The 21552-nt window shown below is 37.2% G+C and overlaps 1 protein-coding gene across 2 annotated transcripts in view; it reads left to right on the top strand.

Moving 5' to 3' along the window:
- The window catches only part of PPARGC1A (PPARG coactivator 1 alpha), a 625128-nt gene that overhangs the window by 230214 nt on the left and 373362 nt on the right, over positions 1-21552 (top strand). The window contains exon 2 of one of the 2 annotated variants that reach the window (XM_088131377.1): positions 9297-9356. In XM_088131377.1, the coding sequence (XP_087987503.1) occupies positions 9297-9356 (60 nt within the window). Of the gene's footprint in view, positions 1-9296; positions 9357-21552 lie in introns of those variants that run through there. The other variant, XM_088131381.1, reaches the window with a different exon arrangement.

Below are 21552 nucleotides of genomic sequence, written 5' to 3'. Positions count from 1 at the left end.
TATCTATATTTCTTGACTGTTTCTTATACAATTGCTTTTCAATCAAATTACTAAAATATGAGGATCAAATCAAATACTTGGGTTATGATCATAGATCAGAAAATTAAATTTTAAAATATAAATTACAGAGCAAAATTAAAATGATTTGAGGGGATCAGCTGACATTGTGTGTTCACCACTGCTGGGCAGTAGGTGGCAACTCTCCTTGGTGTCTGATAATAATACTTTAGCATAAAACTAATCTGTATTACCTGGGAATTACTGAAGGATTGGTGCTATGTGGTACTTTTGAAGATCTGTATAGTAATTGCAGTAGAGAAAGACTGCTTGACTGTTTCTATTTCTCCAGAATTGCAGGGACATAGTCTTTCATTTATAGGTGTTTTGTTGTATCTGCCATAGAGAAAGGCAGAAGGTAATATGTTACGTCTAGCTCTGAAGAATTCTTTCATTTGTCTATTTGTTTCCTGATCTGTTTAAAGATGACAGTTTTAAGAATAGGCCAGGCAACCTTGCAACGAAAAGCAATACACACAGCTTAAGTTACTTCCTATCTTTTTAAACGTTGGAAGTAATGACACATATACTGAACCAAACCTAGTTACAATGGACAATGCTTGTGTTCTGTTGATGTTTTCTAGTCTAGTAATTCCATTGAAATGAAACATTTCCCTACCAGAAATGAGACGGTCACTGATTTAGCAAACAGAAGAAAAGAGGTGATCCTTTGCAGGATCAAAACAATAAAAAAAATCCCCAGCTCTGAATATATAAGAAATGTTTAGGGGCTATCTTAAATTAAACTCTATCAGGCACATATATATTTGTCAAGAAATGAAACACCAAAACTAGTTGCTTTATCAGTTATGGGAAATATTTAGACACTTCCGTGATCCTGCAACATACACAGATGTATTAATGGTTCAGATTACATTTTCTAAATGAACATGGAATGGTAGATGACCAGAAACAAGTTGGTTGAGGCCCTAAATAAGGAGTTAAAGAAGAACTAGAGGCGATAATCCAGCAAAGTGGAGGACAGTAAATCAGGCCGAAATCACACTAGATGATCAGTGCTTTAAATGGGAGAGAAGGCAGAGTTAATTAGGTTCTTTCTCCCTCCAGAACAGTCTTAATTTTAAAAAGAAGTGCCTTTGGGTTGAGAAACGCTGTTGTCACACCTGTGAAATCAATCTCTTTGTCTTTCTCTCTCTCTGGGCTTTTAACAAATTGAATATGTATTAGCAAACAAACTAGCAAGCATTCTTTAAAGAAAAATATTGCATTCTTGGATTCCTAGGGCGCCAGTGTTTTGACTATATAATGTCACTTTTCAAGGATGTGATTACAGCTCCAGCATTGGTAGATATATCTTGGATCAAATAGGAACCAAGTATGTGTGAGATCTTTTGTTTTGTCCTGCCAGAAATGGGGATGATACCAAAATAAAATATTCTAGTTTATGCTTTGATGCTGAATTCTTCATATGTCCTGGAGAATGAATGTATAGTTTTTGTAAGATTAATTTAAAACATCTCAGATTTTATTGAAGAATAGGCTCCATAAACACACTGATCTTGCAGCGGTTGTGTTTATGGAAAAATGTGTTGTAGCTTACAAAAACTAATCAGCTGATCCATTTAGTGCTTTTTTCCTATTTGTTGGGTGCACCCTAAGGGGGAAATATTTATAGTGTAATTCTCAATGATAATATTAATGGGGCAGAACTGGAGAAGGAGGCAGCCACTAATGTCTCTACACAGACCTTAAAGAACTGGAAGATACGATGTTCTCATATTTCAAGATCTTCAGGACTGTACGGCCTTAAAATATATTTCAAATCAGGGATACTGAAAATAGATCCACATCTTTATAGCCTTTTTTAAAAGTTGGGGAACAAGTCAAGCATAGGATAATTGTGTAACATGAAGCTTTCACTATTCAGACACATGTATCGGACACAGAAATTTCATGACTTGGAATAATTATGATAATTTCATGTGAAATTTGAGTTCGAAGTGAAAAAGAACAGGTAAGTGGGAGCAGTAGCACTTCTGCATTTCAGTGAGAAACAGCCCCATAGGCTTTAGCTGAATGAGGACAGCCTAGGCAGAATTCCTTTAGATTAATGGTGCAGAGTTAGAATGTAGATTCTGTTCTTGCTCCAGTACGCTGATGCAGCAAACTACTTCGATCACACTGCTAAAGCATATTATTTGATCTAATTGCTAAACCTGGAGAACTTTCTTCTGAAGAATGTGTCTTATCTTAGGAAGCAATATTGTTATCTAGTTCTCTGGCCAGTTAGGAAAATGGGGGTTCATGCCACCATCTATTCTTCCTCCTCCTGCATGCTTTCATTCTTCATTCTAGCAGAGCTGAGCTAGTATTTGGGGTGGGGAATCCCAATCATCCTTAAACCTTTCTGTTTCCTATTTTTTTCTTTATTTACTTATTTATATCACTCTTCATCCTCAAGGGGCCAAGAGGAAGGTACAAAATGAGCAATCAAATAGCCCTCAATACAAATGTTTAGAGAAATAAAATGGTCTTTCCTAAAACAAGGTAGTGAAAGTAAGAGGATTAGAATAGTTGAGTTGTAAAAGGTCCCAAGGCAATTGTTACCCTGCAAATGCCTGGATGAACATGTATGTCTTCAAATATCATTTATAACAAAACTGCTTGTAGTTGTAGGTCTGTTTTTGGGCTGCAAATTCTGGGATGGCAGCAAGAGGACCTAGGAAACCCTTAACTCAATGCCACCACCTAGTGGCCACCTGGACTTTTGCAGGCCACAGTTAATAGGCCTAAGAACATGGGAACAAACCATACTTTCTGTGTTCCTATATTATGAAATGAAGCATGAGCCTGGGTGAATCAGAATGTCATGTGGAATGAGGAAAAAAACAACAACTCTTAGCATAATCTGGAAGCATTCTCTCAATTAATGGATACAGTATTGAAGAATTTCAAAATTGAAGGACACGTATCACTGTGATGGGAAATACCTTCTTTGGTTGCAAGATCAGGTAGTCATAGCAGTGAAGATGGAGGATTAAGTTTCTTTAAAACTTCATTTTAGGGTAAAGGAGCCTAATCTTCTGCATAAAACAGTACTTACTCCCCATGGATTCTGCTTGAGCAGAATACATCACTGATTTAGCAAACACATTTAATGAGAATGAAACTTCCATCTATGTTTCTTATGGTTAGGAATGTGCAGAGACCACTCTAACAGGTTTGGGGGGAAATGAATCACTTTGATCTAGATAATTTACAGGTACTCTGGTTTGTTATAGTACTCAGTTTTGAAACAAGATTGAGAAAAATGTTAACCCCATAAGAAAAAATAAAGGGCTGTAATATTTTGTTTCCTCTTGGAATTGGACAGATTTGCAAGCAAGTTAGAGTTTTATAAGGGTTATCTGAGACAGAATGAGATGGCGTTTACAGTGATAGTCCCTGCTGTGAAACATTGGTGCCAAGGATTTCAGAGTAGACTTTTCATGCGAAGAGGTGTTCATAAATAAACAATGATGCCCCTTTCTGAATGTGATGGAGCTGATTGCTAAGAGTTGGGGCAGAAGTAAAATTGATTTATTTCCTGGTCTTTTCCATAATATAAATCAGTCACAAGCCATTAACTAATGCTTCCCTGTCGCTGCTCCTGCCTGCTGGAAGAGGCTTCCCCATGAAACAAATGTGGCCCCCACCCTGACTTTATTTTAAAAATCCCAGGCCTTGGGCTAAACTGATGGTGGATCCTGAATAGAACTGTTGTCTGATGTCTTCTGGCCTTCTGTCTCACTTACTGCATCATTGTTACTTTTTATCTGTTTTCAATATTGTGCAATCATGAAAGGACTATCGTGCAGCAATTCACCAAGGGAGACGGGTAACCAAAAATGGAGTGGTGTGAAGCAGTTAATAAAGCTAAGGATTTCCCCAAACCCTCACATTCCAAAATGCAATAATTGAGAAGGCCAATGTTGGCTTGATCACTCTCATTGGAGGGCAAGCTTGGTAGCTACATTCAATATTGACACTCCCTTTTCTTTTTCCTTTGGCTACCACAATATCATCATTGAAATATCCCAGAAAAACTGATTGGGGATGGAGATTCATTGAGAGTAAGAATCGTAATGGATCAGGTTTTTGAATTACCAAAAATAGATCAGTCTGCCTTGGAGTTTGGGGTTAGGAGAAATCTGATTCACAGCCTTAATTCTAATCAATGTCTTAATGGAGCATTGGTATCAACATTGTTAAAATTGCAGCTGCGAGAAGAATATGAGCATATAAACCAAGTAGTAACAAAGAGGATTTCTTAATCTGTATGTTTCTGATGTGATACCATAATATTATGAAGAATTATTGATGTAATTAAAGCAGTTTGGTTCCAAAAGCAGCCAGTTGGATTCAGTTTCCATATTCTGCTACAACTGATGACAATCAAGCTTTTTGGGGGGTTTCCTGGTTTTGACTTACCAGCCAAATTCCTATTTCTGTTGTCTACTATGTAGTAGATTATTTGCTAAGAGCAAGAGAAGAAGATAATATAGTAAGGAGTGTTGCTGTTTTCAGCTATTTTCTTTAGCATATTACCTTATAAAGGAAAATAGTAATTGATTATTAAAAATCTATTTTACATGGAGATTAGCCAGTAACTGCCATCCCTAATATATCAGGAAATTCAGGCAGTGTGGTCAAACTGGGTAATTTTAAAGAATGATGAAGTCTGAAACTGACATATTGAGTTCACTGAGAATTACATGGAGATACGTGGGTCTTGGGACTTCCAGGGAAGAAATGGCGAACTGAAGATGGCTCTACTAAAAACAGAGCTGGTGACCAGGGTGGAATGAAGACCTGGCAAGTAAAAAAAAAAGCTCTTCATAATTCCTCTCTGGACAAGGAGAAGACTTGAGATCACCTACAAGTGCTCCATATAGTTGCTCCTTGTGAGGAGACTGCAAGACAGAGGTCTCTGGTGGGTTTAGAGTTCTGGGAGAAGAGGGAATAGCCATCTTTTTGCTCCAACCACAGTCAGTGCCTTTAAAAGGACACAGGGTTTACATACTTCTTTTTCTAATCACTTTTGGAAATTGTTTGTTAACTGCTTTTTGGCTATTAGGAACCTTTGGATTGACAAGTCTGGAAACTCACCAGGTGAGTTTCCTTCAATCCTTAGTGAAAGAAGTTTTAACTACAAGTTTAGGAAATTAAAAAAAAAATGGGAGGGAGGAATAAACAGCAAAAAGGTGGTTAAAACTTTGATTTTAGAAAGTTACAATTGGATTAAGGGTTGAGGTAAATTTGAAAGAAATTTTGGAATTAATTATAAGAATCCTTCCTGTGGGAAAATGCTTTTGTTTTGAATTCTTTTTTAAAAAAAATGATAGGATGGGACTTTGAAGGTTGGACACTAGTGGGAATTAGAAGGAATTAAAGATTACAATTAAAGGACAACACTTAAATTTGACTTATTAATACAGAATGAAACAAAATATTTTAACATTGGACATATTGAAGGATATTTTTGAACAATGGACCCAGAAGTTAATTTTAAGAGTGTCTGCCTCTATAGATAAATTGTGTTTTAAAGATGCTATGGAAGAGGAACAAGTTTTACTGGACAAGATTGACACTGATCTGAAAGTAGATTTAAAACTGACAGGCTACAAGAATGATATGGAAAAAGATGTTACACTGGACATACAGAAGAAACTGACCAGTGTCTTAACAATTAAAAGGGATATACAAATAACAAATCAAGAGAGTGACCTGGATAATTTTCCTATATTGTATTTACAAAAGAGGCTTGTTAAAGCTTTGAAAAATTTTATGAGAAGGGACAAAGAAAAAATAAAAAGATATCAAGTTCTAGGACATTATTTGAAGGGACTAAAGATGAAGATTATTAAAAGTAAAAGGAAGGAATATAAAGTTGGTTTATTTGATCAAGGTTAAAATAGATATGTTGTTATCTCTAGTAATAGACTTCTGCTGATCAGGACTGAAATGATGAGGTTTTAATGATTTGTTTATATAGAGAAGAAATGGGATATGGGAAGAAGAGACCATTCGTTGTATTTTAAGAGAAGGTGATAAGTTACTAAGGTTGTTTATACTTGTTGTGAAGGGGGAAGTTATTTCTTTATATATTTCTTTTATTTTTCTTTACTATATTCTTATTTTTTATTTTCTATTTTTCCTTCTATTTTTTTCTTTTCTGCACCTTTTTTTTTAAATTCTTTCCTTTTTTTGTTGTTTTAGTTTGTATTAGTTTTTATCATTGCAACTGTAATGTTTAATAAAATTACTATTAAAAAGAGATGATTGGGTCTTGCATTTTAAGTTTGTACTGAAATATATCCCCCCAGAACTTAGAGGAACTTTATTCTGAGAAGGTTTGAATAAGCTCATGATGTAAAGCATAATGTACATGAAAACTGCACATTGTGAAAGAGCTTTACATTTAATACTGGAATAGCAAACATTTGCCCCTGTGAGGGGTGCATTGATTAAATAATTAAATATATTTCTTCAGAACTTCTTATCTGACAGTTTTTGTACTATTACAATATTGTGTGCTCATCAGTGCCAGGAAAAGCATCTGCCCTTATGGCCCGCTTGGAGGTCCATGAAGAGGAACTATAATCAAGGGTATGATGTATGCTTGGTATGTAGACACCCTTAAAATTCAGTTGGTCTTATCTTGGTGAAACTGACACCAGGTTCATGGGAAAGCTGTTGTCAATTAGGACTAAGATAATTCTGTGCTTGGTAGACCAGTTGTCTGAATCTTTATAAAGCAGCTTCATGTGTGGGTATCAATTAACATCCAATATTGTGAGAATCCACTTGTGAGTGATTATGCTTTTCTGAGGAAGGCAAAGGACAAAGGTAAATTGAATTCCCCTTTTTTGGCCACTGGTCAGCATTCAGGGGTAGGGAATGCTCAACTTTCCTCTGTCTTTTGTCTTCGGAAAACTGCCTGCACATACTCACAAATGGATGCGGCCTCTTCCTCCTCCTCCTCCTCTCTCGCAAACAATGATCATTTGACAGTGCAACATTAAATGATTCACTGATCCTAAAGGAAGAAAAAACCTTGAATGTAAATATAGGCTGATCTGTCTCAAGTGCCAAATTAGGATTTGCTTATCTCCCCCCACCCCAAAGGCCTAATTCCCCGCTTCTTTGACAGCAATGGCCAGACCCTCCCATTTCATTTTGACTTAGATAATCCCTGTGTACCCTCATTTGAGAGGCAGGTTTCTATAAATACACTGTGAGTATTTAGGTTCCCCCCCAAAATTAAGCCAAGATCCTCACCTTGCTCCAAAGAGATAGGTTTGGGGACATATGAAGGCAAATCTTAAGACAGCTCTATAATTATGCTAGCACTCTCATATGATGATGATGATGATGATGATAATAATAATAATAATTTATTGTGTGGTGCCTGACTCTCAATGACTCGGGGCAGTTCACAACAATCAAATAAATTACAATCCAATCAATAAAACATACAAAATAAAAGATGGCAAGTGCAATGAAGTGAGGGTCTTACTCTCCCTTACTGAAAGCCTGGGTGAAGATGTGGGAGAAGGGCTTATGCACACCGTATCAAGAAAAGATGCTGAGCTTCTGCCTTTGTAGAGGTTCAAGGCTTTCACAGCCTTTACTCTTGTGTGTGTGTATGGGTGTAAGTGTGCACGTACTGTACATTAAACCAAGAGAACTCTTTTAGACTTGGTGTTGTTACTGAGTTGTTTTTGTAAGTAACTTGCAGATGAGCCTGTTGATTTTAGACTACTCCAGTCTGCCTCAAACCTAAGGCCTTTTACTCAGAAACATTTGATTTTAACTGGGTATTTTCCAGGAAAGGATACTTGTTTTACTCCAGTTTGTAACTCATTTGATTCCAGTTTGTAACTCCCAGAGGATTCCCAGCTATCTTTGCAGGTTGCATATATGAAAAGCTATTGACTTCATTTTAACAGTGCATGCATGCTTTGACCGCTATATCAACATATGAAGGCCAAAATAGGCTAGTGGACAATTGCTTTGGGACAGTAGTACAGCCCGTTAACAAATCCAAGTCTTTTTCCTCAAAAATGTTGGATTTTAATTGGATCTCACTATATAAGCATACAACAGTTTAAGATAATGGTACACATGCAGTTCATCCTGGTAATAATATTTGTCACAACAGTATCTGGGACAAACATAGCAGGATAGCATATCTGTCTACCCTTACACCTTGATTTCTCATATCGTCTTTCACCATTAGATTTTGATCCCCAAACCAAGATTGATTGAATCTACCAACTCTGAACTAGCCTTTCCATTACGGAGCTCTTTTAGTGTGTGTGTGTTTGTGTTCATAGGTAAAGTGTTAAACTTTACAAGATTGTTACTTTTTTGATCTTCAAAGTCAACAGAACGGCTAATTATAAAGCAAGCAAATAAATACAACCATGAATCTCATAGATCATGTCTAATTTGACTTCAAGCCCCAAGATCTGTAGGCAACTTCCAGTGGCAATGAATGAGCCAGTTCTGGTGCCTTAGTTAACTGTTATTCTTCAGATTTGGTCTCTTAAATATTTAGACTCCTAGAAATGGAAGATGCTACTTCGGTCACTCGGTGCTGCCTCCTGCTCCATGCAGGAATCCAAGGGAAAGCACCCAATTTTTCTAACATTCAGTTAGAAACTGCCTTCCTGTAACTTAAATGTGTTTTTTATTTTGCATCCTGTATTTTTTATTTTAGAGAAGATGTCTGGATCTTCTTTTGTGTGACATTTTTTTCAGGTATTTGGAGAAGGTTGTACTATTCTTCTCAAGGCTAAACATCCCCAATACCTTGTCTCTTTTCACAAGACTTGTTTCTAGTCTCCTAATTATCTTCTCAGCCTGATGTGATCTTATTCGGTTTCAACTTTGCTTGTGTACATTTTTATTAAAGGTAGTGTCTGTAAAGACACATCAAAGATTGCAATAACTAATAAGCCTGATTTACAAAGGATGTATAAATCTGCCTTTTTTTCTGGCCATGACAAAGGTAAATAAGCCATCTTACAAATCTTTTAATTGGATATGATAGGGATGTAATTTGGGACATTAAGAATGCAGATCATGTTCCTTACCATTAAGTGATGGGCAGTCTGACAAATAGTTCCATGATTTTAATGTCAGTTTCAACAGTTCCTTACCTGTGATCATGCTATACCCAAATATAATGATACATTCTTTCTCCTCCTCCTCTTCCTCCTCTTCTTTTGCAGATCGTTAGTACCGCTGATCTACCCATAAAGGAATGCAACCTTCTTTTCAACAGTGCACAGGTAAATGCAACATTTTTTAAATTATTAAACATTTTGTGAATACAGTTCAGCTGCAATTGTGGAGATGTCATTAAACCGTGTTAGAATGTTACATGCTGTTATTTGTACATTTGGTAAATGTATAAGCTGAGTTCTATCAACAATTCCTAAGTGAGTTCATTCCTAATATACAGGCTCTCTATGGTCCAAAGATACTTGCTAGGGAGGTAATTCTATGCATCATGTAAGAATATTTTTATTCTTATTGGCTTTAAAGCCTAATTTTCTGATGCTGACCTTGAATAAAATCCCAGTAAGGAATATACAGTATAGGATCTCCTTGACTTTCAATTTATGTTGGAAAAAAGAGACTTACTCTGTCTCTCCCCAGTTCCAAAGTTAAATTCTGTTGTTATTTTGCTTGTTCCTCAATTTTCCTATATATCGTCTGCATCTTGTTTCTTGAGTTAACCCCTTGCATGACTATTTCTATTCTAAGATGTAGGAACATCTCCAATGAATGCAGCTATAAGAAAAAAGTTCCAGTATGAAAACTTGGATTCCAATGGGATAACTTCGTTATTCAGTATATTGCAAAAGAAATTTCTACAAAACTAAAGTTTCATTCCTGGAAAATTAACACAATTTATCACTTCTTGTGTCCAAAATCATATTATAAGTCGGTGTATGAAGGTTTTTATGGATCTTGCCACTTCATACATGACATAGTTTATGCAGATACGTATGGCTTCCTACAAGCAGAATGTCTGAAATGGTTCTTAAAATCTGACTGGTGGAGGATACATATGATATTGTTGACAGCACCTTGAATTTAGGTAGCACAATGTCAAATTTTCCTGCTATCTCCATTTTGTTTTGTAGCTTATTTCATTTTATTAGGTGATAGAATGAACATTCAAGTATGCTGTTCTCTGATCATCAGTCTCTGGGCAGAAGATAGGAGGCAGTTATGCTGATGTAGGCAAGAGTATATTGGTTTGCAAGGTAGACTTTAGATTACAGATCTTGGCTTGCATAGAATAGTGTGAGTATGCTTGAGTAAAACTGGGCTTATGTTGCCCTTGTGGTTATTTTTATGCTGAGGAGCCGTCTCGCCCCGGTTATTTCAGCCCACCCTACTTGGTCCAGCAGAAGGGGCATGTTGCAGACCCCACCAGTCAAGGAATTTTGACTGGTGGGATCTAGGCAGAGGGCCTTTTCTGCTGTGGCCCCCGCCCTATGGAACAATCTGCCTCCCGAGGTCCAGTGTGCCCCCACTCTCATGGCCTTTGGGAAAGGGGTGAAATCCTGGCTGTGCCAGAAGGCCTGGGGGCCAGAAGGGGGCTCGCACCAGTGGAGGTGGCTTATGGTGTGATTGACCTTGCCCTCCCCCGGTCATCTTGAATGTTTTTAGTATTTATGTGCAGGGTTTGTTTGTTTAGATCTGATTTTTAATGGATTATTTATTTAACTATTTACGAGGGGATTTTTAAATGTTGATGGGGTTTCTGATTTTAATTGTGAGCCTCCCAGAGTCACCCACTGGGCGGAGATGGACGGCATACAAATTTAATAATAAATAAAATAAAAAAAAATAAAATAAATAAATAAATAAATATTGTAGGGAATGCTGCATGTGGCACGGGTGCGGCTATGGCTGGTATTTTAGTCAAAGCTGATTTAGTCTACACCTTCTCTATCTTCCTGAAACCTGTTACCGTACGTGTTAGACTTCAAGTAAGGGGCAGTTTTAAATCTTTTTTCTCCAGAAATGTAAGCTGACATTTAAGAACTTGTTAATGGTAAAAGTTTCACAGTCTCTCTCTCTCTCTTCTCTGTGGTTGAACACAGGAATCAAACCCTATAAATATATGTCAGTCCAAGAGTTTAAATTCTGTTCCTCCCATCTTTTCACATCATTGGTCTTTGGGCCATTCTTTTCCCAGCCTTGAGCAAAGAGGACATCTGCTTCATGTTTACATAATGATCCTGTCTGGACCGAGAATCATTGCTTCCTGCCTTGCCAGCTTTAATCCTTATATTATGTCAAAAAACCTCATCCGACCAAGCTGTGATGGTCAGTAAAGGTCAATATCTGTGGGTCCATCTGGTGAAGACCATGGCATATGGAAGATTGTGGCTTGTACTGTAAAAGAAGAGAACATGGTAAAGGACTAACAAGTGCAATGAAAGAAAGACACATAGATACACTGTGCATTTGTGAAACTAAGAGAAAGAGGATAGATCTAAATAAAGATGGCTTCATCTTGTGGAGAGTAGTTGATAAATACATGGAGGGAGTGAAGATGGCAGTTTAATTATGTATAAAAGGATTAAAATGTATGTCAGAAAGCATGAACTGGCATCATCTAGATTGTTGTGGGTGAATTTGAAAGTAGGAACGCACAGGTTGGTGACAGTTGCATATTATGATTCATTGAATGGTGATAATGGAAGAATCAGAAATACATTTTCAGAAAAATTGTGCAACATTCCAGATAAAAAAATGGTTCAGCTAGGTGACATGAATGTTTGGGTGGGAAAGAGATGAGAGAGTGTAGCTTAGAAATGGCTTAGAAAAAAAGTCTGTTTGTTTTGAGTAAATGGTTTAAGCCTGAGTCTGTTCATTCACACATGGCAAAGGAAGAAATAAAAAGAAATAGTGTGGCTGATTTGCTTCTTTTTGTTTTTTGAAGGACTGAGAGAATTAGCGAAGGACACATGGATAATGACAGGATCTGAATTTGAGATGGGCCGTTTTTCTGTAATGTCAAGAATAGATCTTGGGGAAAATGGAAATATAAGGAAAGGAAATCAGTGAAAGAATGGAAGTAGGAAAAGTGTGCAGAGTTTGCTAATGGGGATATGTAGAATGAAATGAAAGAGGCTGTAGATGATAAAAACTCATAGAAGAGAATGACTACTGCAAAAGATCAAATATATTGTATGGTATGTACAAAGAGAAAAAGATGGTTGTAAAGAATGTCACCAAAGAGGGAAGAGAAAATGCAGAGTGATTTTGTTGCAAATAAAATTGTTTGTTTTGGAAATGGATTAAAATGACTAAACAAGGATCTTCCAATGGAGTAAATTGAATTAAAAATAACAGTCCTGACATGATTTGAGATGATGGGAGTATGACAATAAATGGAAAGCTCAGTGGATAATTCAATATTGAACAGGGAAGAAGTCCAGGATGTATGATATCCTCTTCATTGTTAAATGTATTTACAGGTTAATATATAAATAATACTTGTGATTATGTTAAAGGTATGTTGATTTGAGACCAACTTTTCTATGTACAGAATGCATTGTTGCCTGGAACATCAATGATTCTGTGGTGAATGTTAGATTGTATGATGCAACAATTGTATTAGCATGGGTTTGAAACCTGCCAAAGACTAAGGGAGTTGTGTTTGACATGAAATAAATGATTGCAAGCTGTATATACATGGCCACAAAGTAGAGCAAATAAGGGCATTTCTGTACCTTGGTAGAAAGTTTACTAAAGATAGCAAAATGGATGAAGATGTTTTAAGAATGGAAATGCTGACAAAGGTAGTGGGCAGGATATGGCAGTGCCTGCTTCTGCTCACGATGTTAGATCAAGCTGAGGGATGGCAGGAGAAACTCAAAAGTAAGCTTTGGGTAGCAGGAATAATTTTCTTAAGTATTGTGTGTATGGCAAAACAAAGAAATAGGATCAGGAATGAGTCAATGTTGAATGAATGTGGGCTGAATACAAAAGTGAGTGAGCAGTATGAAAGAAGCCCAGCAAGGTCATTTGGTTACATTGAGAGAAGCGATGAGAACCAAATTGCAAGACCAATCTATGAAGGAAGAGTGAATGGGTGGAGAGGAAGGGAAAGTCTGAGAAAGGGGTCAGTGCTTTCACCGCTCCTATTTAATATCTACATGAAGCCGCTGGGTGAGATCATCCGGCGCCATGGAGTGAGGTATCATCAGTATGCTGATGATACCCAACTATACATTTCCATCCCAGGTGCCTTAAGTGATGCTGTGACTACCCTTTCGCGGTGCCTGGAGGCTGTGGGGCCCTGGATGGGGGACAACAGGCTTCAGCTGAACCCTGGTAAGACGGAGTGGCTGTGGATACGGGGAGCCTCAAGATCTAGGACTTTGTCATCTTTGGTTCTTGACGGGGTTGCACTACCCCAGACAGACCCGGTGCGTAATTTGGGGGTTCTCCTGGACTCACGACTCCTGCTTGAAGAGCAGGTGGCAGTCGTGGCCAGGAGGGCCTTTGCACGACTTCGTGTCGTGTGGCAGTTACGCCCCTTCCTGGATCAGGGGGACCTCCGCACGGTCACTCATGCCCTGGTCACCTCTGGGTTGGACTACTGTAATGCGCTCTACATGGGGCTACCCTTGAAGAGTATCCGGAAGCTACAGCTGGTGCAGAATGCGGCAGCGCGGACAGTTCTTAATGCCCCTAGGAGGGCACATATAACACCGCTGTTGCGCGAGCTGCATTGGTTACCAGTTTGTTTCCGGGTCCAATTCAAGGTGTTGGTCATCACCTTTAAAGCCCTTCATGGCACGGGACCAGGTTATCTGAAGAACTGCCTCGCCCTGGTCACTTCAGCCCATCCCACTCGGTCCAGCAGAAGGGGCAGGTTGCAGACCCTACCGGTCAGGGAATTTCGATTGGTGGGGTCTAGGCAGAGAGCCTTTTCTGCTGTAGCGCCCGCCCTATGGAACATCCTGCCTCCTGAGGTCCGGTGTGCCCCCTCCCTCATGGCCTTCAGGAAAGGTATTAAATCCTGGCTTTGCCAGAAGGCCTGGGGGCCAGAGGGGGGCCCGTACCTGTGGAGATGGCTGGTGGGGTGATGGGTTGCCCCCCCCCAGCATCTTACAGATTTTTATAGGGCCAAAATTAGAGGAGGTTTTTTAGGGTATTTTTAATATGTTTTTAAATTATTTATAGTTTTTAGCCATCTTGGAGAGAATTGTATTTCTTCTTTTTATTGTGAGCCGCCCAGAGTCACCTGTGGGGGAGATGGGCGGCATACAAGCCAAATAAATAAATAAATAAATAAATAAATAAATAAATAAATAAATAAATAAAGTTGTAACTGAACAGAATAGTTGAAATTGTGAATGAAAGTAAAGTGAGAAGTTTAAAGAACAAAAGGCATTGTATGAAGAGGTGTGTGGATGTGGTGGAAACAAAGATCACAATGGTAGAAATATGTGGAGAGATAAGGAATGGTGTTGGTGTAAGATACATTTAGTTAGATGTTAGATATCATTTTCTTATATCCTGTCTTTAATGTCTTGCGTTGGCTACTACTTATTCATTTCCTGTAATTTGCTTGAAGTTGCTTATACTGGAAGGGAAAAGCATGATGATTATGTATGTATATATGAACACAGCTTTCTAATTTATGTCATAGAAAGAAGGACAGAAAAACCTTTTGGGTTTAGCCATGAAGTCTTGTGAAATAGGATTTTAGGTTCAAATCAAGAAATTCCCAGAACTCAAAGGATTTGTTTATCCCCTTGCACATCTTTGCCTACTGTTGATTATGGATTGCTGTAAAATTTTGCTGGCTAGAAACTCAACGATGGTCCCTTTGAGTTGTCTCTCCCCTGCAACACACACACACACACACACACACACACACAAAACCAGAGCTATGTTTCATATCAGCTTCAGCACCTGCTTGAATCTTTCTATTTATCTTTTCCTATAATTAAGAGATAATGTCAGATGGAAGAAAATAAAACCTGCCAAGATGAAAATCTTCCAACATATTGCTCAAAACAACATCAGCCGCTAAAAAAAAAATAATAATAATGAAGTGGAACTGTTTTGTTTTGATAGTAGACGAAGGGAGGAAAAAAAATCTCCATATATTTGCAATGATCTTACAGAGCATCTATCCTGTGCTGTACTAATCAATTAAAAATACAAGTAGCAAAAGAAGCAGTAGCAGATCTGATCACTCCACCCCAACCTGAGTATCTACTGAGACCAATGTACAAGTCTAACACTCCTCTGCTATTTTGGAATAACCTTATAGAACTTAGCAGCAAAAGCATGTCCCATAATTAAGGCTGTTTCGGTCTAAATCTCTAAAATGCTGAGTATCTTCTCAATTTCTACACAGTTTGGAAGGATGTAGACTTTTGATCTGTATGAGATTAGTATGAGTTAAAAAACGGAAGTTCTGAAATCCATTTTAAGTTGTTTTAAAGGACAGCTTTGGCAAAGATTCTGAGATTACAACTTAATTACTTTGAGTCACCACCCAAGCCAACTGGTTTGGAAACATATTTAAAACATAAATGGGAATGCAAAAATGTAATGTTTTAAAAGTATAATTGTGTAGGATGTGTAGCTAACTGGAAGAATGCTTGTTGTCACACGACACTTCTTGAAATAATAATAATAATAATAATAATAATAATAATAATAATAATAATAATAATAAATGCAAAACTGTAGTGTTTCATCTTTTCCTAAAGCAAACCTTCATTTTTGTTCCCAACTTTGTGTCTTTTGTGACTAGATGGGGAAATGTGATTCTCTGTACAAAATGGTGATCCATTGTATTTCCAATTTCTTTAAATTTAGAAGTTGGAAAATAAACCCTTTCTGGCTAAAAGAAGTCTAAATAATTGAGAATGTTGCAGTAGTCATTCTACTAAGTTTTGTGCACAATAGTTTAGATAATCTGCAGTTTCTGAAAACTAATCAGGTGATGAAATTTTTCTTGAGCTGTTGAGTAAGGTGGTCACATTGAGAACAGGGATGGGTAAGATTTCCGTACTGGTACCTTGTAGGAAACAGGATTTATCTATTCCAAGGATAATCATGAATGTTAATAAATCTTAACATTTTTTTCTTTGTTGCCTTTCATATTGTGTTCGTACAGGGTTTTTATAATGTGCCATATACATAGGTAATAGTATATAACCAAGTAATAACAACAATAACTGAGTTGCATTCACAAGGTAAGCCAATGACAAATGCTAACAATGATTACATTTGAAGTGCTGGACTGTTGAACCAACAGACTGGACAAAATGCAGGAATGTTTACCTTGGTTAATCAAATTAAAACATTGTTACATTGCCATAGCCAATCATGCTTATGAAAATAACTAGCAATTTGGTTTTTTTTTTTTTTGCCAATTTACCACCCAGGTAAGCCATTAGAAATGTGTGCTTCATCTGATTTTATTTAATGACCATCCACTTCTCTTAATAGGCTAGGAGAGCTTTTACAGGCTAGAGATGTTGATCTTTGAAATGCAGTTGGTCAACCCTAGCAAAATAGCTTTGCTTGTGTCTTCTACAAGGTTGGGTTAGCCACTGAGCACCATGGTTGAATGTTTGTTCTCTGAATCCTGCCAGGTACTGAAACTTGACAACTAATTCTGGAGAAGCATGATCAAAAATGATAAACCCTACTTTACATAGGAGCCCGAAATTGGAAGAGGCTGATATTTCAAATGCAATCTCTTATCTCATACGGCACAGTGGCATTTAGTGGAAACATGCAAACAAAGCAAGTCTTGGATTGCCCCAGAGATAAAGATTTGGATGCAATTCAAATAAGTAGTTCTTTATTCCGCATAACTTTGGGATATACAAAGACATTTCATCTGCACCTGATATCATTATATTTGGCAGCCCTGCCTAAGCTTCCTGCTTTTCATTTGTACAAAATGCCAGATTACAGTGAGATGGCAAATAGGAGGAAATTCATGTTTTTCACCCCTTGCATATGCTGATACTGTCATGATAAATTATCAGGACAGAAAGTAGTATAAAACTAAATCTGCATTCCACCTTTTGTGATGGTTGACATGGTTTACAATCCAGGTTCACAACATTGTATTAAAATAAATTCCACTATTTTTTTAATTGCCTAGTTGGTGCGTACTTTATTTCAATCTTTCAGTTGAGCCATGTTCAAGAAGCTCAACATTCAGAATATATGTGTCAGCGACAGTTCATTTAAAGAGATTATTTGGGAGGCATTTTTGTTAGCAGAAGTTGATGGTTTCCAGACTGAGATGTGCGTATTACCTCCTTGTGACTGATTTACAATAGTAGTCATATTTTTATGTTGGGTCATGATCTATAGTCCAGTTCTGATTGTACTTCACTTCAGGCAGGAATGTGAAATATCAGTTACTGCTGTTTTTTTCCCCCCATCTTTGATTTCTTAATTACACCCATTCCCCAAACATACATGTTCAATAATTCCTTCATTAATATTCATTATAAGAATGTTCCTTTTATTCATCTGTTCAGATTAATTTAACTTACTTTTATGACACTTTTGCACATTGGGCTGGACTGGACCCAAAGCATTTCACAATCAACTTACAGGCCCCCACCACCATCCCACCCCTGATCTGATTGGAAGAAAAAGAAAAGCATTCTCAATATTTTCAAAGAAAACCAAATCATCTCAATAGACATGAGAGAAATAGTACAATTAAGGGACGTAGACTGAAAACACAAGTATTTAATGAAGTCAGCACTTCCTACAAGTCTTACTTGCACTCAAGATTATGGCAGGTTTGCTTAAATATAGCTTAGAGGACATCAGATCTTCCTTTGGGTTCAACAGTGCCCAGTTTGTTGTCCTGCAGAAGACACTGTAGCAGCAAGAGGGAAAATATTGGCACCCTGTCCAGTAAAGCTAGTCTTACTCTACACTAGAACACACACTTTTTCCAAGAAAACATGAACATGCTTGAGTTCCAAGACTTATTTACCAAAAATAGGTATCAATAAAATCAGTGGAAATTAATTTTTCAACTGAACATGTCAGTTACCCAGAAAAGTAGTGGGTTCTTTTTCACTGGATATGTTCTGGCGTAAGCTGAAGAGCTACAGGTGGGGGATGCTGGACCAAACATTCCTAGACAAGTCACCCTAGCTAGTCTACTGGATCACACTATACCATTTCAGATACCAATGGCTTCCAGCCCAACTCAGTGTCCTTAGTCCACATACTAACCCTTTTTTAGTATATAATTTTTTATTACGTTTTCAACAGAATAAAAGCAATACAAATTTTGAATTGAAGAGAAGAATAGGGAAAGGTAATAAGAAAGTGAAAAACAAAGAAAAAGAAAGAAAAAGAAAAAAAGTAATAAAGAACCGGCTTCCAATCTTCTTAACATCAGTAATAAATATTTATATTTTATCCTCTCTCACTAAGGTTACTTCATAATTTCCTTCTTTCCATAATCTAACCTTTTTAATAATCAAATCCATAAATCACCAGTTTGTTTTTAATTTTTTTCAGCAAAAAGCCCATAAGGAGTTTCCAGTCACTAATAAATGTAGTTGTTCATCTTTCTCTAAGCAAACAAGTCAATTTTGCCATCTCTCCTAGATCCGTCATCTTCACCAACCATTCCTCTGTTGTGGTATTTCAGTCTTTCCATTTTTGTGCATATAGTAGTCTCACAGTGGTGATCATATATAAAAATAATCTTCCATGGCTCTTTTCTAATTGTGTGTCCATTAGTGCCAGCAAAAAAATGTCACATGCTAACCCTTCAAGAAATACCAACCAGGACCTTCCCCTCTTAAGAGTCCTTTTCTCACTGGGGCTCTTGGCTATGGGAGGCATAATTCCCAAACTTTCCAAGTGGTTTTCCCCCTTTTAATAAGATAAGGGGAGCAGTTGAGTTGATCTCTTGACTCTGCTGAAAGATGAAGGGTCTCATTTTCACAAGGGGCTTCACTACAATCACTAAACAAATTACTTCTACGTGAAGCAGTGCTCTTGAGGGAGATGACAGCTACAAACATATTTTATTATAAGTTTGTACATATGTTATGTACATATGTTTTATTTTATTTATTTATTTATTTATTTATTTAATATTTATTTATATTTTATTATATGCTTGTACATATGTTTTTACATATCATATCTAATTCCAATGTGGTGTAGTTAAGGTACTGGACTAGGAGCAGGGAACCCCAGGTTCTAGTCCTCCCTTAAGTAGGGAAACCTTTCATCTCATCCACGAATCTTTCAAAAAGGGTTAACTTGAGCCAGTCACTCCTAATTCAATGTTAATAAACAAAGCTCCTTATTGTATCATATGTTGATAACTTCACTGTAAGGATTAAGCTAGTCCAGTGCGAAACATGGCCATGCAACTAAGTGGACGTATGTTAAGAAGAATAGCAATACAGTAGACTAGATTATGCTACCACACACACATAGAAATATATTCTTTTCCCTCTCCTCCTCCTGGCTGACATGATATTCTGTGATATTCTCTGCCATTCCTTCCTTCCATCAGGAAAAAAAGTGATTGAATTTATTCATGCTGTGAAGTCAAACCAGTTGTTCCCTTTCACCAATCTTCTCATCTTTAGTTTAGGGGTTTACTTCACAAATCCTTGCCATATGGGACACATCAACTGTGAAATAAAACTTTCATCTATTCAGTGGGTCTTCCCGAAAATATATACTGGCACTATATCACGTTCCTCGCAATAGAGAATTGTGTTTATTATTGATGAGGGCTACTGATTAGGTGAAAATTGTCAAGGCAGTTAATCCATCATTTTAATAATCAATATTTTAATTCTGGCTTTGTGCCAGCCTTGGCTTTCATCAACAGTTATCTCTCATATGAGCAAATATGGACAATTTGTTTACTGTGTCCTTTTACAGTGTCTGACTTAGCCTGATCTGGATGGGGTTTTTAAAGTACTAATTCTGTTACAATGATTAATAATGATAATCAACCCTCTTTCCTCTGTGCAGGGTTTTCAAACTTTGTGGTGCTGTGACCCATTGAAATAATAAATTAATTGGCATGAATCCTGCAGTAGGGAGGATACTTCAGAGAACATATTCATATTTTATGAACAAATTAACAGGTTTTTATTATCTGCCCAGCTCCAAGAGCCATGCCCTCAGAAAAGGTAAAGTATTTTCATCATTAACTCTTCACAGTGAAAAATAATGGCTTGTCTGCATGACAAGTAAGCTTATTTTGGTTTGTTTCACCATGAGAGTCAACCTCTGTTGAGAAAAAGGATCTGGTAGTGCTGTCGTCAAAAATCTGTCAGCTCAGGATGCAGGCAGGAGAATTCAAATTTAATTTTTCCCCATGTAGACAGAAATTAATAGTTGAGAAAGAAAGCTAGGTTAGAATTTTTTCCCCCCTGTCATTTTAGTTCTCACAAGCAGGAGGTTTTTGACATGAGAAGACAAGTAACCCTTACATGCCAAATGCAAATTAAATCATGTACTACAACAGAAAAGTATTTCACCTTTGCTGATATATGTTTTTGTCAGGAGCAAAAAGTCCTGACTAAACTAAAAGTCAATGGCAACAAAATAAAGTTATTAATCAGTTTCCCTTTGAATAATCCAAGACCTTTTTCCATTATGCACTGATGGTAACATAATTATTCTAAACAGAGTTCTGCCCATCACAGTCTTCAATTGCAAATAGGGCTAAGCCTTTCATGGTGTTCCCTAGAGACCTCCAAAAATGCTATTAGATTGTAATTTTTAAAGTAATTGGAGAATTTTAATGCAAATTCAATTAAGTCAGCTTTTCTTTTGTCCTGGCCCAACCTCCTAGTTTTTGGCATACGTCTGTCGGCATGCCATTTAGAGGCGATATAAGGTTGCTGACCCTGAAAACATTGCACATCGTTACGCTACAGTACTTTTCTACATTAGCTTTTGCTTTGCTTAACTTTGAATGAAACTTAAATCATATGAATAGTAGCTAATCCTGATCAAGTTTTGGGAGTTTTGATGTCCTTGGGAATGATGTGACTTCACTCAAGATGTTCATTAGAATAAATTCCTTATTTTGCACCCCTTGGAGATTGTTTGCCATGTGACCTTTTATGATGAATGTTTTACTTTTTAATGTTGTCTCCTCATCTACATTCCCCAAATAAGGGACACTTCAGGAATCTGATCTTGATGACCTTCAGTACAAATTAACTTCACTTAACTAAGATCTGATCTGAACATTGGTCGGTAATCTACCAGCAGTTTTTACAGTACCAAAAAGTAGCCAAATTTTTCAAAAATACTTTAGAAGAACATGTTTGGACTGTTTGTGTATATCATATTTAAATATAACTTTTCATATAGATGTTTTTAACATTGCCGGCTAGTGTGGAAAAGTGCTCAAGCAGACCCATCTGGGCCCATGAATCATAAATAGACTGAGAT

The sequence above is a fragment of the Python bivittatus genome, unplaced genomic scaffold (genome assembly GCF_059951505.1).
Source record: "Python bivittatus isolate LINGU-HERP-01145 unplaced genomic scaffold, Pbiv_v1 ctg000960_np1212, whole genome shotgun sequence".
In the NCBI taxonomy this organism is placed as follows: domain Eukaryota; kingdom Metazoa; phylum Chordata; class Lepidosauria; order Squamata; family Pythonidae; genus Python; species Python bivittatus.
The sequence above is the reverse complement of the archived record's forward strand: the minus strand, read 5'-3'. Positions and strand labels throughout refer to the sequence as shown.